The sequence below is a fragment of the Alternaria rosae genome (assembly GCF_020736505.1).
Source record: "Alternaria rosae strain MPI-PUGE-AT-0040 chromosome Unknown BKA58scaffold_7, whole genome shotgun sequence".
In the NCBI taxonomy this organism is placed as follows: Eukaryota; Fungi; Ascomycota; class Dothideomycetes; order Pleosporales; family Pleosporaceae; genus Alternaria; species Alternaria rosae.
In genome coordinates, this window is record NW_025763576.1 from 1,942,955 (window position 1) to 1,962,661 (window position 19,707).

Genomic DNA, 19,707 nt, shown 5'->3' on the forward strand with positions numbered 1-19,707 from the left:
ACTATTGTGTGCCAGATCCAAGTCTGATCATCTTCTGCTATCTCCTCGGCAGATCTAGCCTCACGAGGTCACGCTCTTCAGTATTTGATGAGAATGGATGTGCGACTTGGAACAGCGGTCTATCTGGCTCCCTCACGCTATCAACATGATGCACAACGCGACCTCGCCTTAAATCCCCGTGGCTCACTGTGGGTACGCATCGACGAGCGGGTCCTAACCGACCATAAAGTGAAGAGCTACCTACGATCCTACTGGGGCGATTGTGCAGATCATGGCGTCGTCTAAGTCAAGGAAGCTCAGATGGTGGTCGTTGGGAGCTGCTTGTGAAAATACCTAGGTACACGCCTCGCCGCAGCAAGAACTCCTCGACTACCTTGGCGCAAGGCATACTTGCTTGACCCAAACTTTCCGGTCTGTACAAGGGACATCTTCACCGTCTACGGACTGCGGCTGAAGGTTTATACGACCTACAGCCCTATTTTCAATATTGTGTAACGACCAAGGTCCTAGCTGATTGGCCAATCCGATTTTGGCCCCCAGGTACACTTCACGTGTATCCTCGCATTTCTCGCATCATCCGTGGGCCGCCAATGGGATTGTTGTGGCGTTGTACACTTCATTCTCGTGGCGTGCCGTAATAAGGCCTATTGGCGAAGTTCCTGGAACAACGACATCTTGCCAAGCATGATATTGCACAACCGCAGCAGTGGAGATGAAGAGCTGACATCTGCGATCATGGAAGGCTGTCAGGTAGGCTATGTTTACTGCTCTTTTGGTGGCATGGTGGTATAAAGTCTGGGGTTGCTGAAGGCTGAAAAGGCTATTCTGTTGTTTCACCAGCAGACCTCAACAGCGATCTTACTTATCATCATCATCTCACGTTTCCATACAGAGCCGGTTTCCTACTAGCAATCATGCTCGTTCATTCGCTAGTGCTGTTGAGCGCTTTCTCGTACTCCGTATTCGCTGGCAAAGCGGGACCTCTCAAGGGAGCGCCTGGCGTTTCTCCTCGTCAGCTTCAAGAGTGCAACTCACCTGGATGGATTCCAGTATGCCCTGGTAAATACCCTTTCCAATTGAGCCATACCCCAGACTAACACTATCAGGCGATCTCCCATGCATCCCACCTACTGGTACATGCTGCACAGGCGACTACTATCACCTACCCGGCGAGACCTGCCCTGACGGATACTCTGAGGTACCTCGCATCGATCAAAGCGACCCGCCTTCTGCTTCCATCACACCAGCACCATCCGCAAGCTCAATCCCAGATCCTGTTGTTGTCGACTACTCGTGGTACACGTACTCATTGACATACTACTATACCTATTATTACTACTATTACTTCGAGGCTACCTACGAGATTACATCCACAGAAACGACGTATTACACCACCTTCTCACTGACAGCGTCGGATGTGGGGGCTGCCAACTCTGCGGCCGAATCTATCAGTGCCTCGATTAGTGTTGCTCTAGAGACACAGTCAGAGACGCCTACGGTTGAAGCAACACCACTACCGAGTTCGACTTTGGCCCCTGTATCGACATCTAGGGTTGCCTCGTCGTCATCAAGGGCGACCACATCTTCAGACGATGCAACATCCTCGGAAGCCGCTACATCAACTACCGTTATTGCATCGCCTAGCACCTCCACTCCAGCAGAATTTTCCGGCGCTGCTGCCGGCCTTCGCGTTGGAAGTGCCTCAGGCTTTGGAGAAATGTTCTTATTTACGATTGGGGCTCTTGGACTAGCTCCCGGCATGCTGATGCTTCTTCTTTGAGCGTTGTACCACAAGGGAGCTGTGGCGTGGAATAATGAGTCTTTGGCATGCGGGACTTCAGAAGACAGAGCGATTGTGGTTTTGGGATGCGTCGTTTTGCCTCGTTGCTTGATACGATCTTTCTGGCGCGTGTAATGTAGGAAAGGTCTTCAAGTCAAGGCTAAAGGCTTAAACACATGGTCAATCCATTGATAGTCACGTTCCCACGATCCTACAACTCAAAGTCGTTATACTGTCTAGTCTGTCCCGTGTTATTTTTCTACCGTGTATCATTCAGATGCCTTGTAGTCATCCAACGCCTGCTAGGTGGGAGGGTTTCGCTAGGCATCTGCTCAAATTCTATCGTTGTCTCCGTTGTGCTCATGATACCATCGTCCTTTAGATCTGAATCCTCGCTCGTTCTGTTCATTCCTCTTCCGCATGAGGTTTTCCGTTCTATCACCGGACTACGCCTCTCCATCGAGAGAAGCGAAATTTGACCGCTAGACTCAATCAGATTGCGAGCACTTCGGCCATTGGTAGTGGAGCCACTGCTGACTGTACGTCGATAGGCGCTGCCACACGCTTCTGGTTGACTAAAGTCGAGAGACGTGTTGCGGAGAAGTGGCCGCAAGGCTGGAACCGAGGCGGATATGATAGCGACGTTTACTTCGATCTGTGATAAAAGGAGGATCTGTGTATCGGTCAGCATCTCGATGAGCAAGAGCACACTGAAAGCTACTCACAAATATCGAATCGTACGATATATCTCTGGTAACATTGTACAGCCATAGTGCATACACCCTTACTATTGACGCAGCGACGGCGATGCCTCCAACCCCGAAGACACCAAAAAGCGCACATCGCCGCCTCGAATCTAGCTGCAGTTTCCAGAAGGGCTTAAAAGGTAGTAGAAAGATCGTTATGTCGGTGAGGATATTGATGCCTCCAAGTGCCAAGTAAGTAGCTCGCAGGTTGTTGCACCCCTTTGGAAAAGTAGGTGACCATGCTTGTGATGGCTTAGGTCTACACTCGAAAGCCTGTAGTAGTTAGTGTCATTCCTAGTTGAAGCAGAGTAGCGAGGAGCTTACACTGACGAAGAGAACCACAATTGTGTAGATCGTGACAAATGCAGCTACAGACCACACTTTGTACCGGAATTGTAACCGCTCAAAGATACGATGGTACAACGCCAATATACTAGCTTTGACCAAGAACAGTGCCACGGGATATACCAATTGGTAGAAGTAGAAATGCTTGAGTGTGGGAATCCTCATAGCAGGCACATCCAAGTACTTCAAATGTTGTCTGTCGCAGTCAGTGACGCACATACGCTTGCAACCATGCAACCATACCCAGTGCCCCAGCTGATGTGATAACCATTCATAATCGCCATGCCAATCGTGACAAGAAGGGCAGCAACCATGAAGTAATCGTCGAGTCCAACATTGCGGATGCGAAAGATGCGACAGTAAAGCCTGTGTAGGTGTGAGCAAACGGTGTCTTGCTACCCAAGGATGTCGCCAATGCTGCAGGTACTTGCCTCAGAGCCACGGCAATTGTTGATAGCAGGACTAGAACTCCAGTTGTAATCAGAAACATCGGCTGCCTAGATTCATGATCTGCACTAAGATTCGGCCCGATCATACCTGGGTAACGACCTACATACAGTAGGGCAGGAATGGCCGTTGGAATGCAAGGCAGGTGGCAGGTACCTGAGTATATTCGGGAGCTAACAAGTGCTCCGTCGGGCGCATAAATGAAATGCTTCACTATACATATGTATGTCAAAGTCCGATGCAAGCATCACTAAATGGCTTGTGGCCGACCAGAAATGGTGATCCTCCAGTACTGTTGCGTCAGGGCGGCCATCCACCAAAACTGATATTTTAGCCACCGGGGAAACACCAAGGTGAACTTGATTCATGTCCGTGTGTCGGAGTTCAGGCGCGCAACGCTGAAAGAAGAGAGAGTGGCGTCCTCGCATCCTTCGCGTGGTCGGAAAACCACGCTGCGTGATGTCCGTCCTGCCACGGATCAAGAAACGATACCGAAAAACCCTGCCAACACGCTGCGGCTGCGCAATCTCACCATCCCAGTAAGCGCAGCTACGCCCGACGCTCCGTAACGATCTACCACACACAACCTCTCTGAGTACGGAGGTGGCAAGCCAGGTATGAATGAGCCTCCGGATGTCTTCCGGGGTTTGCGGGCCACTCGCCCCGTACGCCAAGGCCCTTCAAACGGGCAAGGCCAGTAACAGGTTTTCGGCAAAGGATACAAGTACCCGTAGATAGCGTGCGTCGCAGGAATTGTCCTGCTGTATGTATACCCAGGTGACTAGCCAAGAGAAAGATGTCAGCAACAATCTACATATACCTGAGCAGCGAGCAACGAAATTACGCCTTGTAAAGCCAAGGCTACCTAGGTACGCATTGCACGATCAAAACGGCTCATATATTGCGCCTGCATGTCTTCCAAGTACAGAGTACACCGATGTCAGGCCCAGCATGGGTTCCGTCTCGCCTGCATCAGGTATAGATCATCGGCAGTTGTATTTGCCATACTCAACAATGTCTCCCATGCAACCGCGGGAGAAGGGTCCAAAAGGACTTTAGGCGATCTAATTGCGCATTTCCAGATCGGCTGTCGGCAGCCAGATCGCGGAGCCTTTGTATAAGATAGACGGGTGATGTTGATCGTCAACCTTCATCAGCTATTCAGGTACCTACTTCGCTGTAGGTGTACGACAGAGCTCTTCGGTACCTAGGCACTGCAGACCCTGCAGAACGTTTCTGTTCTCGAAGGCATCGCACGTGTGACAGTTCCTCCCTTCATTCACGTTTCAGCTTCCTATCTCCGGCTCGATCATCATGCGTCTTCTCGAACTGCTCCCTGTCGGGTTAAGCTTGGCACAATGGTCTGCAGCTGCAGCGTTACCTGCAACTACTGATTTGGGTTCATGCAAAAATCCGCCCAAAAGGGTGGAATGGTAAGATTATCAAAAGCTGTATGATGCCGAATGTGTTACTGATGCTTCAGCTATAGGAGACAATTGTCAGAACCACAGAAGAAATCCTACATCGATGCCGTTCTGTGCTTGTCACATACAAAGGCCAAATCCGGCATTGAAGGAGCCGTAAACCGATTCGATGATCATCAAGCTGTTCACATGCTCCAGAAGCCTCAAATCCACTGGGTTGTACGTCGGACCCTGTTGGCCCAGCTTTGATCTTGCGCGCTTATACTTTTAGGGTCACTTCCTTTTATGGCACCGTTACTTCACTGCAACCTACGAAAAGGCACTGAGGGACGAATGCGGATATACTGGAGGGCAACCGTAAGTTGCTACCTGGTCCAAACATACTCTCATGACATTCATGGCTCTCAAGCTAACCAGTGTGCAGATACTGGGACTGGTCTCTGGATGCCGAACCGCATAACGAGTCATCCACCCGTCCGTTTGATTCAGAGATCTTCAACCCTGACACAGGTTTTGGTGGTAACGGTTACCCCGTCGCAGCGACTCCTGACCAAAATCGCTTGAACATTACAGGCAACACCGGTGGAGGATGTGTAATTAATGGGCCCTTCGCCCCTCCTCACTTCGCATTGAATGTGCCCACCCCACACTGCTTGACACGAGACTTTGTTCCGTGGATCGTCAATCGAATGGCAGATAAGAGACTGGTCGAAGAAGTCCTGGCACAGCCGGATTACACCAGCATAGCAAGGACAGTTGAAAAGGAGCGAAGCTTTGATCCTTCAAACATTCATGCTAGCGGCCACTTTGGAATCGGTGGCATCCTGGGTACCATGGGAAACGCAGCGGAGAGCCCTGGTGGTGAGTGCCTGGTTCCTATTCTTCCCGGCGACAGCCGTCTACAACATCAACACACATGCTAACATATGGCAGACCCACTCTTCTATCTCCATCATGGCAATATTGACCGCATCTTTTGGGAATGGCAACAGAAAGATCTCGAGACACGTCTCAACGAAGTCGGCGGGCCCATTACGCCTTTTGATTACAGCGGCAAGAACGTTACATTGGACTTCACCGTCAACATCGGCTTGTTAGCAGGGAATGCCACGCTCAAGGATCTGCTGAATACAGAAGGAGGAACGCTCTGCTACACGTATTAGATAGGCTCAATCGATCTCTTCCACACAAGTTGCTTCGCTTTCCGTTGGTGGCGAACCGAGCCTCTGGTCTCGTAGGATGCGATAATCCCTTGCACGCATGCATCGGGGTATGTAGGAAGGGCTTTCCGGTCCAGTCACGTTGCAGGAACAGGTGAGAATGGCGGCATCGATGATTCAGGTTGACTTTTCATGTCGCTGCGAAATAGATCTGGTTGGAAATGCATTCGATGATCCAGGGTCGGCTATGATTGGATCAAAGCATAATTGACGAAGCAACAAGTTCGCGGGCCCGTATGCTGTTCTTAGGTGCGGGCACCTACTGAGAATCTCCAGACCAGCTTGGTTGTATTTCTGACCTGTACACTGGCATGTTTTATCTTCTGCTGAGCATCCGTCGCTGTGCTGTCGCGTTGTGTGTAGGGAGTTCTTGTCTTCACCGGCTGCTTTGGTCCCTGTCGGGCCCATGGAGTGGTATGGTATCGTCATACTCCACTCTATGCCACAGCATAGTGTTGAACCCTGCAAGCGTACCAGTTACCTGCCACCCAAATTCAAGCATATCTGGAACGTGTCCTGACTCCTCAAAGCTGCCTTACAGCGTATCCTTCTCCCGAGCCTCCTTCTCGGCAATCTTTTTCGCCCTCTCCGTCCTCTCTTCCCTCAACGTGGTAAACACCCAGAACCACGCCGAAACCTCCATGAAGCCCCATGTGAATATGAAGCTGTTGTTCAGACTAGCGCCGGCATGCATTCTGAAGTCCGTGCCCCTGGGTGCGAACATGCCTCCTTCTTTGAAGACGTAGCAGTATGAGGTGAGGCCGAAGAGGAAGAGGAGACGCATGGGTGCTTGGAGACCCCAGAATTGGTCGAAAACGTCATCGTGTAGGGAGAGGGCCGTCAGGTCGGAGAAGCCGATGAAGGCGAAGAGGATGGCTACGAAGGCTGTTGCGGCCGAGGGCTTGTTGAAGTCGCGGGGGGTTGGCTGAGTGTGTTAGTCACTTTAGACATAATTTGAGTAGGCAGTAGAAGTATTGCAGTACGTACAAGCTGCATTGACTCTCCTAGCAGGAGAATGACGCTTTGGTTCGATACCAGGGCGGGATTCCGGAGCAGGACGACTGCAAGTGTGAGGTGAAACAGTGCGATACTGCGTATCATGGTGTTTGCTGATATTATCGCCATATTTGTGGATGATGGGCTGCGAATGAGAAACTTGCAGATGAAAAGTTGAGGTTTTCGTGGCCGTAATGTTTCTGAGATTCGCGTCGCGTGGTGTTTCGGACCAAACTCCTAAAATCCGTCCGCACCCTCCTGCCAAGACCGATCTACCTGGATGATAACAGCTCAACCTGGCACCATGTTTCTTTTCACCTGCATCTCCTATTTTGAGAATGAAAATGGAGAAGGCGGGCGACCTCCCTACCAGCGAAAAGCTTGCGCCAATCCAGCGCCGGTCCTCGAGACGGCGCCTGTGCAAGTTTGATGACGTTATCTTCCTCGTAGTCCTCTTCCTTATCGCGTCGACCATATGGTTCACAGAGATCCGAACGTTGTTTCCAGGCCACAAGCACACATGTGGAAAGTCATTGACAGTCGAAGAGAGAGCTGTCAAGATACTGCAAAGGAACCCACTCATTGGTCAGCCGTAAGGATGTGAAATGCAGGGCCACATGCTGACTACCCAAGAGATGGCCATAATGATCTCATGATCTTCATCCGAGGCAAATACAACAACCATATCTACAATCAATCCGGCAGCGATTTTGCAGACAAATTCGAGAACGGCGGTCTAGCGCAGCATGTCGATATTCCTCGCCTTGAGAAGGGACATCAAGGCGGTGCCTTCTGGAGTGCCTTCTGGCTATGTCCGTTGGGCGACGAGACGAACTTTGCTGACGAAAGATATCACAATAGTAAGGCAATCCGACTCGACAAAGAGTTGGATCAATACTAACGTATGCAGTCGTCAAAGCAACTCTCGGCCAGCTAGATCTATTCAACCGCCTGGGGCAACAATACCCAAAATACTTCACTCCATCCCGGAACAGCGCAGAAGCCATCAAAACCTTTGAAAACGGTGGCTTCATTGCCCCAGCAGCTATCGAAGGGTTGCACCAAATTGGCAACTCGGTCTCTACTCTACGACTGTACTACCAGCTTGGAGTCAGATACGCGACTCTGACATGGAACTGCCACAACAAGTATGCCGATGCAGCAATCGAGACAGGATCCGACTGGAGCGCGCGCATTGCGAAACCGTACTGGAAAGGTCTCAGTCCCGCAGGTCGTGACCTCGTCAAGGAGATGAACCGCCTGGGAATGTTAGTAGATCTTGCGCATGTGAGTCAGGACACCATGCGCGACGTCCTTGTCGGTCGAGGTGACGGAGATTGGAACGGCAGTATCGCACCGCCCATCTTCAGTCACAGCTCCGCATACGCAATCTGTCCGCATCCGCGAAATGTGCCCGATGACATACTTCAGCTCGTCAAGCAGCGCAATTCTGTCGTCATGGTCAACTTCAACCCAGACTTTGTATCCTGCAAGACTTCGAAGACACCGAACTCCTTTCCGGATTTTGTCCCAGAAAACAATACTCTAGCGCATGTTGTTCGCCACATCAGGCACATTGGAGAGTTGATTGGATATGATCACGTTGGTATTGGCACAGACTACGACGGTATCGAGAAGACGCCCAAGGGTTTAGAAGACGTATCCAAGTTCCCCGACCTTATCGCCGAACTGCTAAGGCAGGGCATAAGCGATGAGGATGCTGCAAAGATCGCAGGACGGAATCTTCTTCGCGTCTGGGAAGAGGCTGACAAGGTGGCGAAGGAATTGCAAAAGACGATGCTGCCACTGGAGGATGAGATGCATGAGCAGTGGGCTTAATCTGTTCACATCTGCCTTACTACGATTATTGCCTCCTCGGAGCGCGCTACTACGAGACGCCATGCAGTAGGAGTACCTATTAGTGTAGTGAGGTGGTTTTGTCACGCCATAACAAAGCACGAGAGCCTTCTTTGACTTGTAAGGCTTTATGTCGTCAGCATACTTCTGCATGCAACTGTTTCCAGCTGTTGCGCGTGACTTTGTATCTTCAGCATGACAGCCGGGTGTTTGAATAACCACTGTGGCGCAAGCGAACATCATGCACTCCTACCCGACCGTTCAGCCTGACGATACTTCGCAAATGGGGACAAAAAGCGACACAACATGGCTTCCATACAGACCTTACGGATTCCACGAGATTTTGGGTCTACCTAGATATGCGTAGACTGTAGACGGACTCACCTTCTTCCAGGTTGCTTCCCGTGGTGTTGTGGACATAAGAGCTGCTTCTGGTCACAGGAATCCACCATACAAGGCTGAAGGATTTATAGCACAACCCCGATTGTCTAAGCCTATCCCGATGTGAGGCCCGACGTGGCTTGCAGCAGCGGGCGGTGCTGATGAGAAATCGACAAATTCATCAACAAGTTTCTCAGCCTGCCCAGGCGATGAAGACTCTATAAATGCGTGTTACACTCCGGGCCTCCGCTGGTACTGTGTTGCATCCATCATCAACTGTTCTACCTCGATCTTTACTTCCTCGATGGCTGTATCGCAGGACAGCCTGGTGCACCGAGACGCAGATGTGTTCGAATTGGCGAACTTCCCAGACGAGTCACGGGAATTGCTTGTACCACAAGACATCCAACAGTCATCTCATGATCTTGGTGGGGTTGTTCCGTGAGTTCATGTACCGCCAAAACACTTATTGAGTGATGAAATTGACTGCTTCCTCAGCCGTTTTGGGTCGATATCACTGCTCAAGAACTGGCTTCCGCAAGTTGATCCACCGGAACTCCACTCCCGCAGCTGGATTAGAAATCTGTCAACTCGTGGTAAAGCGCTCCTTGGAATCTCCCTGCTTTCGTTTGCAGTGCTGCTCATCAATTTAGGCGTCACAGTATATGCGATGAGCAAGCGCAATGTAGACCAGCAGAACTTTGTCGACATACTCCATCCCAACGGAAACTACGATTGCGACAGTATACGACAGTACAACAGATGGGTACATTTTGCCATCAATGCACTTTCTACGGCTCTCCTAGGCGCGAGCAATTATTGCGCTCAACTCCTTGTGGCTCCTACTCGCAAGGAGGTCGACAACGCGCACAGCAAGAAAACATGGCTGGATATAGGTATCCAAAGTTTGAGAAATCTGCGGAAAGTCAATCCGAAACGGCGCATGCTATGGGTTTTGTTGATGCTCAGCTCTGGTCTCTTGCACCTCTTGTAAGTTGTGACGATGTGTGTGTGTTCATGCTTTCATTATTCTAACTGATCTGGCGGCAGCTGGAACTCTGCCGTGTTCGCAGCAACACCCTTTAGTACCTACAACGTTGGTCTAGTGACCGCAGACTTTCTCGACGACCAGGCCGAGTGGAACACGTCACTATCGCTGCTGGAGGATATCCGCCGTGCTGCATCCCAGCTAGACGTGATCAGCAAGACTGACTGCATCTCACGCTATGTTGGCAAGACCTCAGGGCTTGCCAGCCTGCTCGTTGTGAGCGCCAACATCACCATGTCAGACGAGTTGTCAGACGATTCAGACTATCCTCGCTCGTCGTTGTTGACCAATTTCACCACAATTGAGGGGCCCGGCAGTGACTGGGGACTAAACAGTGACTGGATGTGCTCAGCATGGGCGCTACCTGGACTCAGGTCAAGCTTTGCTTGCACCGAGACATTCCTCATGCCCTACAACAAGACCTGGACACTTGGAAACAATTCGGGGTTCAAGGTCGATCACTGCCTGGCCCTGGAAAATGGTAGAACAATGGACAATGCATGCGCACTACGTTTCAGCCCGGTGATCTTAATCATCGTCACGGCGCTGAATCTTTTCAAATGTTTCTGCATCGGAATTACAGTCTATCTCCACTGGCACGACAGCTACACCCCTCATGCTTCCCGAGAATTGAGGCACAAAGGCCGTAGCTACCAGAACATATCGGAGCAAAAGCGAAATCTACGTCATCTTGTCACTCTTGGCGATGCCATTGCAAGCTTCTTAGACGAAGAGGACAAGCATACGAAACACATGGATCTGTTTGCAAAGAGAGACTTTGTAAAGGGCTGGCCTCTTCCGCATCGAAATAGAGAACGCACGCCCCCTCGACCTACCTGTTGGTTTCGCGCTGCAAGCACACTACGATGGTGTACTACATTATTTCTGTAAGTCCAGTAGCGGTACACAACAGCATTGGCTGATTCCAGTTAGATGTATATCTCTCCTCGCGCTCGTAGGAATCTTGTTTGGTCTAACCATCAAGGCCCAGCGCGCTCTAGGCGTCCAAGTCGATCTTGCCTCGCTCTGGAGCTACGGTGTGGGCGACGCACGACAATGGGCTGTAACCCTGACTGGATTTATGCGCCGACTGAACCAGACATCTGGGTTCTTCTTTGGTGTACTGTACGCCAACATATTCCAAGTCGTCGTCAGCGCTCTGTACCTTCTGTATAACAACCTGTTGACTGTCATGGTCGCCGCCTCCGAATGGAACGACTTCATCTCCGAGCGCAAGGCACTGCGACTCTCAGTCCCAAGGGGCATGCAACGATCGCACTACTTTCTTTCGCTACCTTACCGATACTCAGTTCCGTTGATGGTGTGCTCCGGTCTCTTACACTGGCTCATCTCGCAAAGCATCTTCGTGATCCAAACAGTGGCGTACACCCCGAACTTTGACCGAAATAGAAACATGGACGCATCCTCAGTCGGGTATTCAAGCATCGGTATCATGCTAGCAATGGCCGTCGGCGTTATACTAGTATTTTTGCTACTCATTGTTGGGTTGGCATTCAAATACGACGTGAAGCGAGTCAAGCGTGATGGCTACATGCCGCCACACCCTATGCCGCTGGTGAGCACATGCAGTGCAGCAATCAGCGCAAACTGTCACAGACACGAGCAAGACAACGACTGCTCACACTTGCCGGTCATATGGGGGTTCGTCCGAGAAGGAGCAGGCGGCGGACGGTATACTTTCACTACTGCGAAGGAGGTTGGACTTAGAGCTCCTGACCACCGATCTTGAAACTGAATTGTTCTGAGTACAAAAGAAACAGTATACGTCTGCGTTTATATATCTGCTTTCAGGCACAGTAAGGTATGACACGAAAATGACCCGTAAAACCACTATTAGTTTGATGCTGTCAACACGTGTTTGCGCAATGAGGCGAGTGGTGAGTGGCTGAGCTCCACCCCAGATCACACCACTTCTCAGCAGCCCAGGCCTTGGCAACGTAATACAACATGCGACTTCCAAGACATATGGATGAGTATAGTATATATATCCTCAAAAGATGGAGTCCCCACAGCGTCTCCCTATCAATCCTACAACTCACTCAAGTTCCGCGCCTCTCACCACCTAACTTCTTCTACCACACAAAAACCTCGACAGTGCAATTACCTACTCACACAACCACAAGTACCAACATACCAAAACGACGCAATGACCTCCCCCAAACTGAAAACCACAATCGCCATCCTCGGCTGCGGCGACGTCGGCTCCACCCTAGCTTACACCCTCATCCTGCAACCCATCTGCTCAGAAGTAATCCTCGTGGACCCCAAAACCACGCTTCTCGAAGCCCAAGTCCGCGATCTAAACGACGCAACCTACCGCGGCGGCACCTCTGTCCGCGTGCGCGCCGGGACGCACGCCGACGCCGGCCGTGCAGACATCGTCGTCATAACCGCCGGCGCAAAGCAGAAACCAGGAGAATCACGCTTATCCCTCCTCTCCCGCAACCTGCACATTCTAGAGAGCATCTTCAGTGCCATGGCGCCGATTAGTCCGCACACGATCTTACTGCTTGTGGCAAATCCAGTTGATATCCTGACGTATTTTGCGAGGCGGTTGTCGGGTTTGCCCGAGAGTCAGGTGTTGGGGACGGGGACGAGTTTGGACTCTGCGAGATTGAGGGGCGTGCTGAGTGAGAGGGCGGGGGTGGCGCCGAGTAGTATTGATGCTTATGTGTTGGGGGAGCATGGGGATAGTCAGTTTGTGAGTACATTTTCCATTACTTGATTTGCGGCCAGAGAGGAGGAGGGGAGAAGATGAGAGAGATAGGTATGCTGATACAAGACACAGATTGCATGGTCCAGCGCTACTATCGGCACAACACCACTTTCCCTTGCTCTTCCGCCAGACACAATGACTCAGGATTTCAAGGACCAGATTTCGGCTCATACTCGTGGAGCAGCTGGCGCGATCATCGCAGCGAAAGGCTGCACGAGCTACGGCATCGGAAATATCGCGGCTGGTATCTGTAAGTACATTCTATTCGACTCACGATCCGTTCGCCCCTTGTCTTTCTACCAGCCTGAGCTGGGCTGCTGCCTGTCAATGCCAGCAGTAGTTGGTCGAAAGGGTATCATCAAAGCCATGCCAGTTCAGCTTGACGAGGAGGAGAAGACGCAGTTGGAGGCCTGTGCCAAAGGACTGAGGGGTGTGATTGAGGGAGCCGAGAAGGAGTTGAGCGCTGATCGTGAGCTGGAGAAGGCACTAGCGAGCGACAAGGGAGTCTGAGGCTCGATCCTTCCATGGAAAAGGTACTGCTTGATACACGCCCGATGTGTATTCCTTCTCGAGTAGTTACTCAGAAAGTATTTTTACAGATACAATACACTATTGCCCAATATCTCGTAGTCCACATATAAGCATGTTAGCCTTCATACCCCTCTACTCCACCGCCAACTTGATCTTTACGATCAACCCGTAAATGCTTCCAACTTCATAAGACGCACGAACCGCCTCGTCCCTGCTGTACATGTCGATATATGCCGTTCTAGTCCTCTTGACGGGCTCACGTTCGGGAAGGATGGCGATGTTGCGACTAGCGAACTGTAATTAGTGTATGCATCTACCGATGTGTATAGTGTATGACTTACATGTCCCATTTGTACTCGATAAAGAGTATGCGGATGGCTTCCTCGTCTACGCTAGCAGCGAGATTGGTGACGATCAAAGGGGCTGGTAGACTTTTCTTCTCCTCGATCGCGCGGTACCTCTCTTCCTCTTCCAGGACGTACTTGATGGTGGCGTCCAGCTTCTCGTTCTCCCTCTTCAACATGTCTTCCCTCTCTTTCTTGGCCTTCAATTCGTTCGTGGCGGGACGTTGTATGCCTTTCGCCTCGAGGACTGCAGCTGCGTCTTCTGGAGAAGCTAGTGTCTTGCCGACAACAGATACGTTCTGGTCGGTTCCGGGAGAGCTCTCGAGGGTCATGTCGGAGGGTGGTGAGACTATAGTGTCCATCTTCGCGCGGAGAGTCTCGAGATCATCGTCTTCATCGTCGGAACGGTCTGGGACAGGGGGTTGCTTCTCTTCACCTAATTCAGCAGGCATGGCTTCCTTATTCTCCATGGTATCGTCTTCGTCAAGGTCGACGCCTAGGCGCTCGGCCAAAGCTGACAATTCGTATTCCTTGTTCAAACTGAGGTCTGCGCCCATGGCCTTCTGACTGTTGTCGCGTATAATCACAGTATCCTTTGACAAGGACAGGGCCCTTTTCATATCCGCCAGCATTCGCGATAGATCATAGTCGCCATCAAGCTTCTCCTTATTACCAATGTCTGAACGTTGTTGCAGCGACGAATCGAGCTCCGCGAGCATCATCTTGGGATCCTCGGCACGGTGCGACAAGTAGCCGCCACGCAGGTGGACCTGTGTCTCTTGCATGTCTAATCATGGGTTAGTCGGGCTGTGTTGAGTGATCAGTTAATGCCTCAATGCTTACCTGATGGTCCTCGAGTAGAAGCAGCCGCCGTTGACTCGTCACTCGCAGTGCTCTCCTCACTTTCGTAGGCTTGTTCGGGCTCGAGACGATCGTCACAAGAATCGCTGCCCTGTGATAGTTCTGATTTGGGGTTGACAGGAAGCTCTGGTGCAGACTTCGGTGTTGATGGGATGGGTACTGGTCTCGAACGCCTTTGCTGTAGCTCTTGTAGTTCAGCGTTACGACGCTGACTTGCTTTGATGAGCACGTCCGTAATGCTGGCGAATTGGCGGCCGAGAAGACCATTTGCTGAGGTCGCGGCAATTCGGTCTCGGTGTGCCATCCTGGTCACGGTCTGTTTGCGCGCACGAGCGGAAGCTGCCTGATGCCGCGACATGATTGGTAATGCTTTCCCCTGACGTAACGTAGAAGAGGTACTCACGAAGTCCAGTGGTCGAAACTTCCTCCTGCTTGCTTAGCGTGGGTCCTTTCGTGAGCGGTGAGAAGGTACGGCTGTGTGCGTATCTGTCAATCGGTGAAGTGAGTAGCACTAGCGGTCGGTCAGTATATCCCTAATCAAGCTGAATTGTCGAAACAAGAGGTTCCAGTCGTCGTAGAGGATGTAGTCGAGGTTGACGAGAGAGAAAGAGAGGTCAGGCAGATGAGGGTTGTTGTTGTCAAGTTGTGCCAAACAGGAAAGCACTACCGACCGGACCTACACCGCTGACGCTTTCTGGGATGAGTTCAGATGGTAGGAGTGAGTCAATCGCGGAAAGAGACTGCGTTCGTATGCATGAGGAGAATGGCTGTTGATACTAAGCACAGAGACGAACCAGAAAGATACCAAGTCATGAACAAGTGCATCTCACGAAGAGTGTTATATGCCCAATTGTTCCTATACAACTCGTTTCGCATACCACGAACCGATCCCAACTCTTGATAACTACACATAACCGAAGAGAAGAAGTACTGAAAGCCTACTTGGCCTAAGTTGAGTTCCTTGAGATGCGAAAGCGCTACCCCAAAGCCCCCTCATTAGCAGCGAATTCATTGTCTACTGCTTCTTCTTCCCAGCGCCCTTGGCCTCCGCAGCCTGGCGTTCAAACTCCTCGATCTCCTTCTCCTCAGCCCTCTTGGCGTACCACTGCCCGGCCTGCAGTACCAGCACACCCACGAGCACCAGCGCCAGAATTGTATTGCTAGCCGCAAAAACCCTCAGCGTGTCCTCCCTCGAGATGTAGTCTCCCATATCTTCGTCCGTGATCTCACCCGGCGCCGCCTTGTTCACGTCACCATAGATACCCGCTGTGACGACCCTGAAACCCTTGACGATGTTGGTCAGGTAGACGGTAATACCAGCCATGTAGAGTACGAGGGATGCGCCATCGAAGAGCATGTTGGCTTGGTTGGGCTTGAAAAGCTTAATGAGGAAGCCGAGGAGGCCGGTACCGATGGCTAGGTTGAGGATGCGCGACACGATGGGAGGCGAGGCATAGAGGAACTTGATGTGCGATTCAAGGATGTCGAAGTAGGCTGATCGGTCGGCGGGCATGGTCCATAGCACATTATAGTCGTATGGGAGTTGCGCAAACATGATACCGAGGAAGAAACATGTTGCTGCGGGTTCGTCAGCGGGTGCAATGGGGGCGCGATGGAGTGTTGTGGAAGTGGGCGGAGGCAGCGTGGAGGGGTGCACTTACGTCCTACCACCATGAATTGCGCAAAGTTATTTGCTGCGCCTTGGGCCATTTTGAAGAATCCTCAGGAACGCGAACTCGTCTGGGGTTTGCGGTTGATCGAGAAATCACAGGGAGAGGAGAGGAGAGCTGGCGCAAGCTTATCTGGCTGGTTTCTGCCGGGTCGCGAGATTCGCAGTTGGAGGTAACCTCTTTAAGAAGGTAAGACCGTGGACAAGACTCGAAGCGAATTCTCACCACATAAGTAATCAGAGGAGCTGGGAGTGGTTGTGAGGGAATGCACAGTGGAACAGGGCTGGGAGACTTGAGCTCTGCCACTTTTCGGTAGCGAACCCCGCGAGGGTTCACCACGCACCGATGATGCTTGCCTGCAGATGGCTGCCTTGGCATGTGACAGCCACCCACGACCTCACGCGACATTCAGTGGGCGGCCGTGGAAGAAGGATTTGTACATCGTTGCTTCATTGGAATTTCTATGCGAAGCTGCTGCAAGTAAAATAGACGCGCGCTAAGCGTCGTTCGGATATCCAACGCCTTGGTACGCCGTAACCAGATACATCTACATCCTCTGCCGTCGCTTCCCTCCCATGCTCTAGAAGTCGTTATCGGCATCCATATCCTCATCTTCCAGACCAGCCTCGATGAACACAAGCCTTGTACCCTCTCCGGTTGTTTGCCAGACCTGTCAGAAAGCGTTAGCATCGTGCATAGACTCAAACGTGGGGCGATGGTACTTACGTCAAGCATGGAGTACTCGTCAATGGCCTGCTCGAACTGATCGGCTGTAAAGCCCTTGGCCAGGACTCTCTCCCTAACCCTGCGAAGATCGAGCTCACCCCTGGTGCCATCACCGACAGCAGCAGCACCGCTCGCCTCCATGGACTTGATGAGGTGGTAGATCTTACTGCTTGGGGTGTGATCAATCCCACGGTTCTCATCGGCGTACAAACTGGCCTTGCTGACTTCGGTAAGGCGGAGAGCCTCGTCAACATCTTCCGAGATGACTTGTTCGGCGAACCGCAGACGTGCCAGAGCCTGTGCAAGACGGAGTACACCAAGCAGCGTACGCGGCGAAGTGTGGGTGAAGGCCTTCTTGTTGCCGTCGTCGCGCTTTTGCTGTTGACGCATGCGCACATAGGCACCAACCATGTAATCCGAAACCTCCTTTGGCACAGTCGGCCGGTATGATCGCGCGCGAGCAACCCATTGCCGTACTTCGGCCGGGCTGAAGATGATGCCGCCCGGGGCTTCAGGGTGAGCGTTATGCATGTGCACGTGGGTGACGTGACGAGCCAGCTCTTCATCCGAGTCTCGCGCAGGGGTATCAAGGATGAGGAACAGGACGTCGAAACGTGATAGAAGCGCAGCAGGAAGGTTGATGTTCTCAATTGGCGAGAGGCGAGGGTTGTAGCGGCCGTACAGTGGGTTGGCCGCTGCGAGGATTGATGTGCGGGCATTCAGAGTGGTTGTAATACCAGCCTTGCTGATGGAGATGGTTTGCTGTTCCATGACTTCGTGGATCGCCGTTCGGTCACTGTCGTCCATCTTGTCAAACTCATCAATACAGCACATGCCGTTGTCAGCCAAGACGAGAGCTCCTCCTTCAAGCACCATTTCATCGGTGACTGGGTCGCGCATGACGGCCGCGGTGAGACCAACACCACTGCTACCACGACCAGTAGTGTACACGCCACGAGGTGCTACTTTGGTAATGTACTTGAGCAATTGCGATTTGGCCACACCGGGGTCACCCATCAAACAGACGTTGATGTCACCACGGATGCGCATGCCGTCGCCGACCTCCTTTGTGACACCACCAATGAGCTGGAGCAGAAGAGCCTTCTTGACATCGACGTGACCGAAAATCTCAGGTGCGATGGATCGCGATAGGTACTCGTACAGCTGGCCAGTCCTCTCAAGCTCGTTCATTCTTCGGAGAGTTGGTTGAGCAAGCACAATGTCGTCGTAGGCCTTCTTGTGTTGCATGACGTATTGTGCTTCGAGGTATGTGTCGGTAAGTAGACCGGCTCGGATCGCCTTGAATCCGGTGTAGGGTGTGGGGAGGAAGATACCAGCACAATCGATGACATCTCCGGGGTTGATCTGCCTGACAAGCGCGCCGTGGCAGTGGATAGTCAATTGTCTGGGAATATGACCCACGGGTACTTGGTCCGCCATCTCTTGGATCTTGACTTCTTGGAAAGGAAGGAACTTGGAGGCACGCGTGGAAAGGAACAACTGGCCCTTGGTTTTGTTGCTCTTGCAGTCGTCGGACGGGCACTCGACGAGCGGAGTGAACTGCTTGGTGGTCACGGGCTGGAAAACTTCGCTTCCACAGCGATCGCAAGAGTAGGCGTTGACCTGCACAGCAGGCTTGACGTCCGACACTCTGGTTGCAATACCACGGACTGTGATGAGATGGCCCAGATGCTCTCCTCGCACGTTGCGGACAGCCAGCGCCTTCGTGCTGCGCTGGCTGCTGGAACCAGACGGTATCCTGGGCCTGAAGTTGAGCGTGTATCGTCTCGTCAAGGCAGGGGGAAACATGGTCTCGGGCGCAGCCTGTGCGTTGTCGTCGACTCCCTGCATCTCCTGCTGTCTTTCGTTGCGCTTCGAGCGCTGCGTCATGATCACGTCCAGGACATCGTCCTTGAAGCTGGTGCTGTTAGTCTCTGTTTGAGCAGGATGTCACGAGGCCGTACTCTAGTTCTCTGGTGGGTGCGGGCAGGCACTTATCGACTGCGCGCGAGAAGATCTCGATGTAGTGGTGTGCATTGCGCTCGATGGACTCGACCAGCCTGTAGTTGTGCTCGTCGTCTGATGTCGCCTTCTCGTACGCCTCGACGTCGTTGAGGTCTATCTGGATCTCGTCGCGCACACGGTTCGCTACGTCTTGGAGTTGGTCCATGTACTTGAGCTTCGACTTGCCGCGGGACTGGGCTCCATTCGGCGCAGGGTCGTCCGAGTCGTCCACCATGTCGTACTCCTCCTCGCCATTGCTGCTGATATTCAGGCCCTGGAGCTGATCGGCCGCGTCGGTAGAGGCTGATTTGTAGTTTTTGAGGAAGTCAACAAAGGCGGCTGGTGGGTGTTAGCTGCCGGTTTCACTGTTTTGCGCGTGCATACACACCCTCCTGCTCGTCGTAGTTGACGGGCGCACTCGTGGTAAGGAGCGCCATGGTGTCTGGGGTTGGTGTCGAGGTCGTCGTCTAGGGTTGATGCAGCGGGGAGGGATGCGCGGTAGCAAAATTGGGGCTGGTCGCGTTGCAGCTCTGAGGCGCGTCGACCCGCGTTCCCACGGCCGTCGAGCGATTGGCCCGCCGCTTCCTAGC

At 52.2% G+C, this 19,707-nt stretch overlaps 10 protein-coding genes across 10 annotated transcripts; 5 read left to right on the forward strand and 5 right to left on the reverse strand.

Moving 5' to 3' along the window:
- The first annotated feature begins 532 nt into the window (after positions 1 to 532).
- BKA58DRAFT_216277 (uncharacterized protein) lies at positions 533 to 1,910 on the forward strand. The gene is made up of 2 exons (XM_046166158.1): positions 533 to 1,059; positions 1,107 to 1,910. Exons 1-2 carry the CDS (start codon positions 915 to 917, stop codon positions 1,778 to 1,780), a joined length of 819 nt encoding a protein of 272 aa, XP_046023676.1. The 5' UTR covers positions 533 to 914; the 3' UTR covers positions 1,781 to 1,910.
- On the reverse strand, positions 1,910 to 3,601 carry BKA58DRAFT_216289 (uncharacterized protein). The gene is made up of 5 exons (XM_046166159.1): positions 3,303 to 3,601; positions 3,115 to 3,237; positions 2,851 to 3,067; positions 2,506 to 2,799; positions 1,910 to 2,453 (listed from the first exon to the last, which is right to left on the reverse strand). Exons 1-5 carry the CDS (start codon positions 3,404 to 3,406, stop codon positions 2,040 to 2,042), a joined length of 1,152 nt encoding a protein of 383 aa, XP_046023677.1. The 5' UTR covers positions 3,407 to 3,601; the 3' UTR covers positions 1,910 to 2,039.
- A 1,031-nt stretch (positions 3,602 to 4,632) lies between these two features.
- Positions 4,633 to 5,905, forward strand: BKA58DRAFT_318389 (uncharacterized protein; the record flags this gene model as incomplete). Its single annotated transcript, XM_046167672.1, has 5 exons — positions 4,633 to 4,751; positions 4,808 to 4,961; positions 5,014 to 5,099; positions 5,167 to 5,603; positions 5,676 to 5,905. The coding sequence occupies 5 exons, from the start codon at positions 4,633 to 4,635 to the stop codon at positions 5,903 to 5,905; spliced, it is 1,026 nt and encodes a 341-aa protein (XP_046023678.1).
- A 592-nt stretch (positions 5,906 to 6,497) lies between these two features.
- BKA58DRAFT_442019 (increased loss of mitochondrial DNA protein 1) lies at positions 6,498 to 7,087 on the reverse strand (the record flags this gene model as incomplete). The annotated part of the gene is made up of 2 exons (XM_046173873.1): positions 6,498 to 6,887; positions 6,950 to 7,087. 2 exons carry the CDS (start codon positions 7,085 to 7,087, stop codon positions 6,498 to 6,500), a joined length of 528 nt encoding a protein of 175 aa, XP_046023679.1.
- Positions 7,088 to 7,610: 523 nt separating this feature from the next.
- Positions 7,611 to 8,797, forward strand: BKA58DRAFT_403841 (dipeptidase 1 precursor; the record flags this gene model as incomplete). Its single annotated transcript, XM_046171809.1, has 2 exons — positions 7,611 to 7,818; positions 7,869 to 8,797. The coding sequence occupies 2 exons, from the start codon at positions 7,611 to 7,613 to the stop codon at positions 8,795 to 8,797; spliced, it is 1,137 nt and encodes a 378-aa protein (XP_046023680.1).
- A 352-nt stretch (positions 8,798 to 9,149) lies between these two features.
- On the forward strand, positions 9,150 to 12,114 carry BKA58DRAFT_216334 (uncharacterized protein). The gene is made up of 4 exons (XM_046166161.1): positions 9,150 to 9,637; positions 9,695 to 10,186; positions 10,247 to 11,131; positions 11,178 to 12,114. Exons 1-4 carry the CDS (start codon positions 9,501 to 9,503, stop codon positions 11,992 to 11,994), a joined length of 2,331 nt encoding a protein of 776 aa, XP_046023681.1. The 5' UTR covers positions 9,150 to 9,500; the 3' UTR covers positions 11,995 to 12,114.
- A 297-nt stretch (positions 12,115 to 12,411) lies between these two features.
- BKA58DRAFT_442022 (l-lactate dehydrogenase-like protein) lies at positions 12,412 to 13,491 on the forward strand (the record flags this gene model as incomplete). The annotated part of the gene is made up of 2 exons (XM_046173874.1): positions 12,412 to 12,966; positions 13,054 to 13,491. The coding sequence occupies 2 exons, from the start codon at positions 12,412 to 12,414 to the stop codon at positions 13,489 to 13,491; spliced, it is 993 nt and encodes a 330-aa protein (XP_046023682.1).
- Positions 13,492 to 13,567: 76 nt separating this feature from the next.
- BKA58DRAFT_216328 (uncharacterized protein) lies at positions 13,568 to 15,312 on the reverse strand. Its single transcript, XM_046166160.1, has 4 exons — positions 15,121 to 15,312; positions 14,700 to 15,060; positions 13,854 to 14,643; positions 13,568 to 13,798 (listed from the first exon to the last, which is right to left on the reverse strand). Exons 2-4 carry the CDS (start codon positions 15,019 to 15,021, stop codon positions 13,645 to 13,647), a joined length of 1,266 nt encoding a protein of 421 aa, XP_046023683.1. The 5' UTR covers positions 15,022 to 15,060; positions 15,121 to 15,312; the 3' UTR covers positions 13,568 to 13,644.
- A 134-nt stretch (positions 15,313 to 15,446) lies between these two features.
- BKA58DRAFT_389060 (Shr3 amino acid permease chaperone) lies at positions 15,447 to 16,822 on the reverse strand. The gene is made up of 2 exons (XM_046170712.1): positions 16,379 to 16,822; positions 15,447 to 16,295 (listed from the first exon to the last, which is right to left on the reverse strand). The coding sequence occupies exons 1-2, from the start codon at positions 16,425 to 16,427 to the stop codon at positions 15,733 to 15,735; spliced, it is 612 nt and encodes a 203-aa protein (XP_046023684.1). The 5' UTR covers positions 16,428 to 16,822; the 3' UTR covers positions 15,447 to 15,732.
- On the reverse strand, positions 16,823 to 19,707 carry BKA58DRAFT_389061 (DNA replication licensing factor CDC47). The gene is made up of 4 exons (XM_046170713.1): positions 19,506 to 19,707; positions 19,078 to 19,456; positions 17,114 to 19,031; positions 16,823 to 17,057 (listed from the first exon to the last, which is right to left on the reverse strand). The coding sequence occupies exons 1-4, from the start codon at positions 19,552 to 19,554 to the stop codon at positions 16,968 to 16,970; spliced, it is 2,436 nt and encodes an 811-aa protein (XP_046023685.1). The 5' UTR covers positions 19,555 to 19,707; the 3' UTR covers positions 16,823 to 16,967.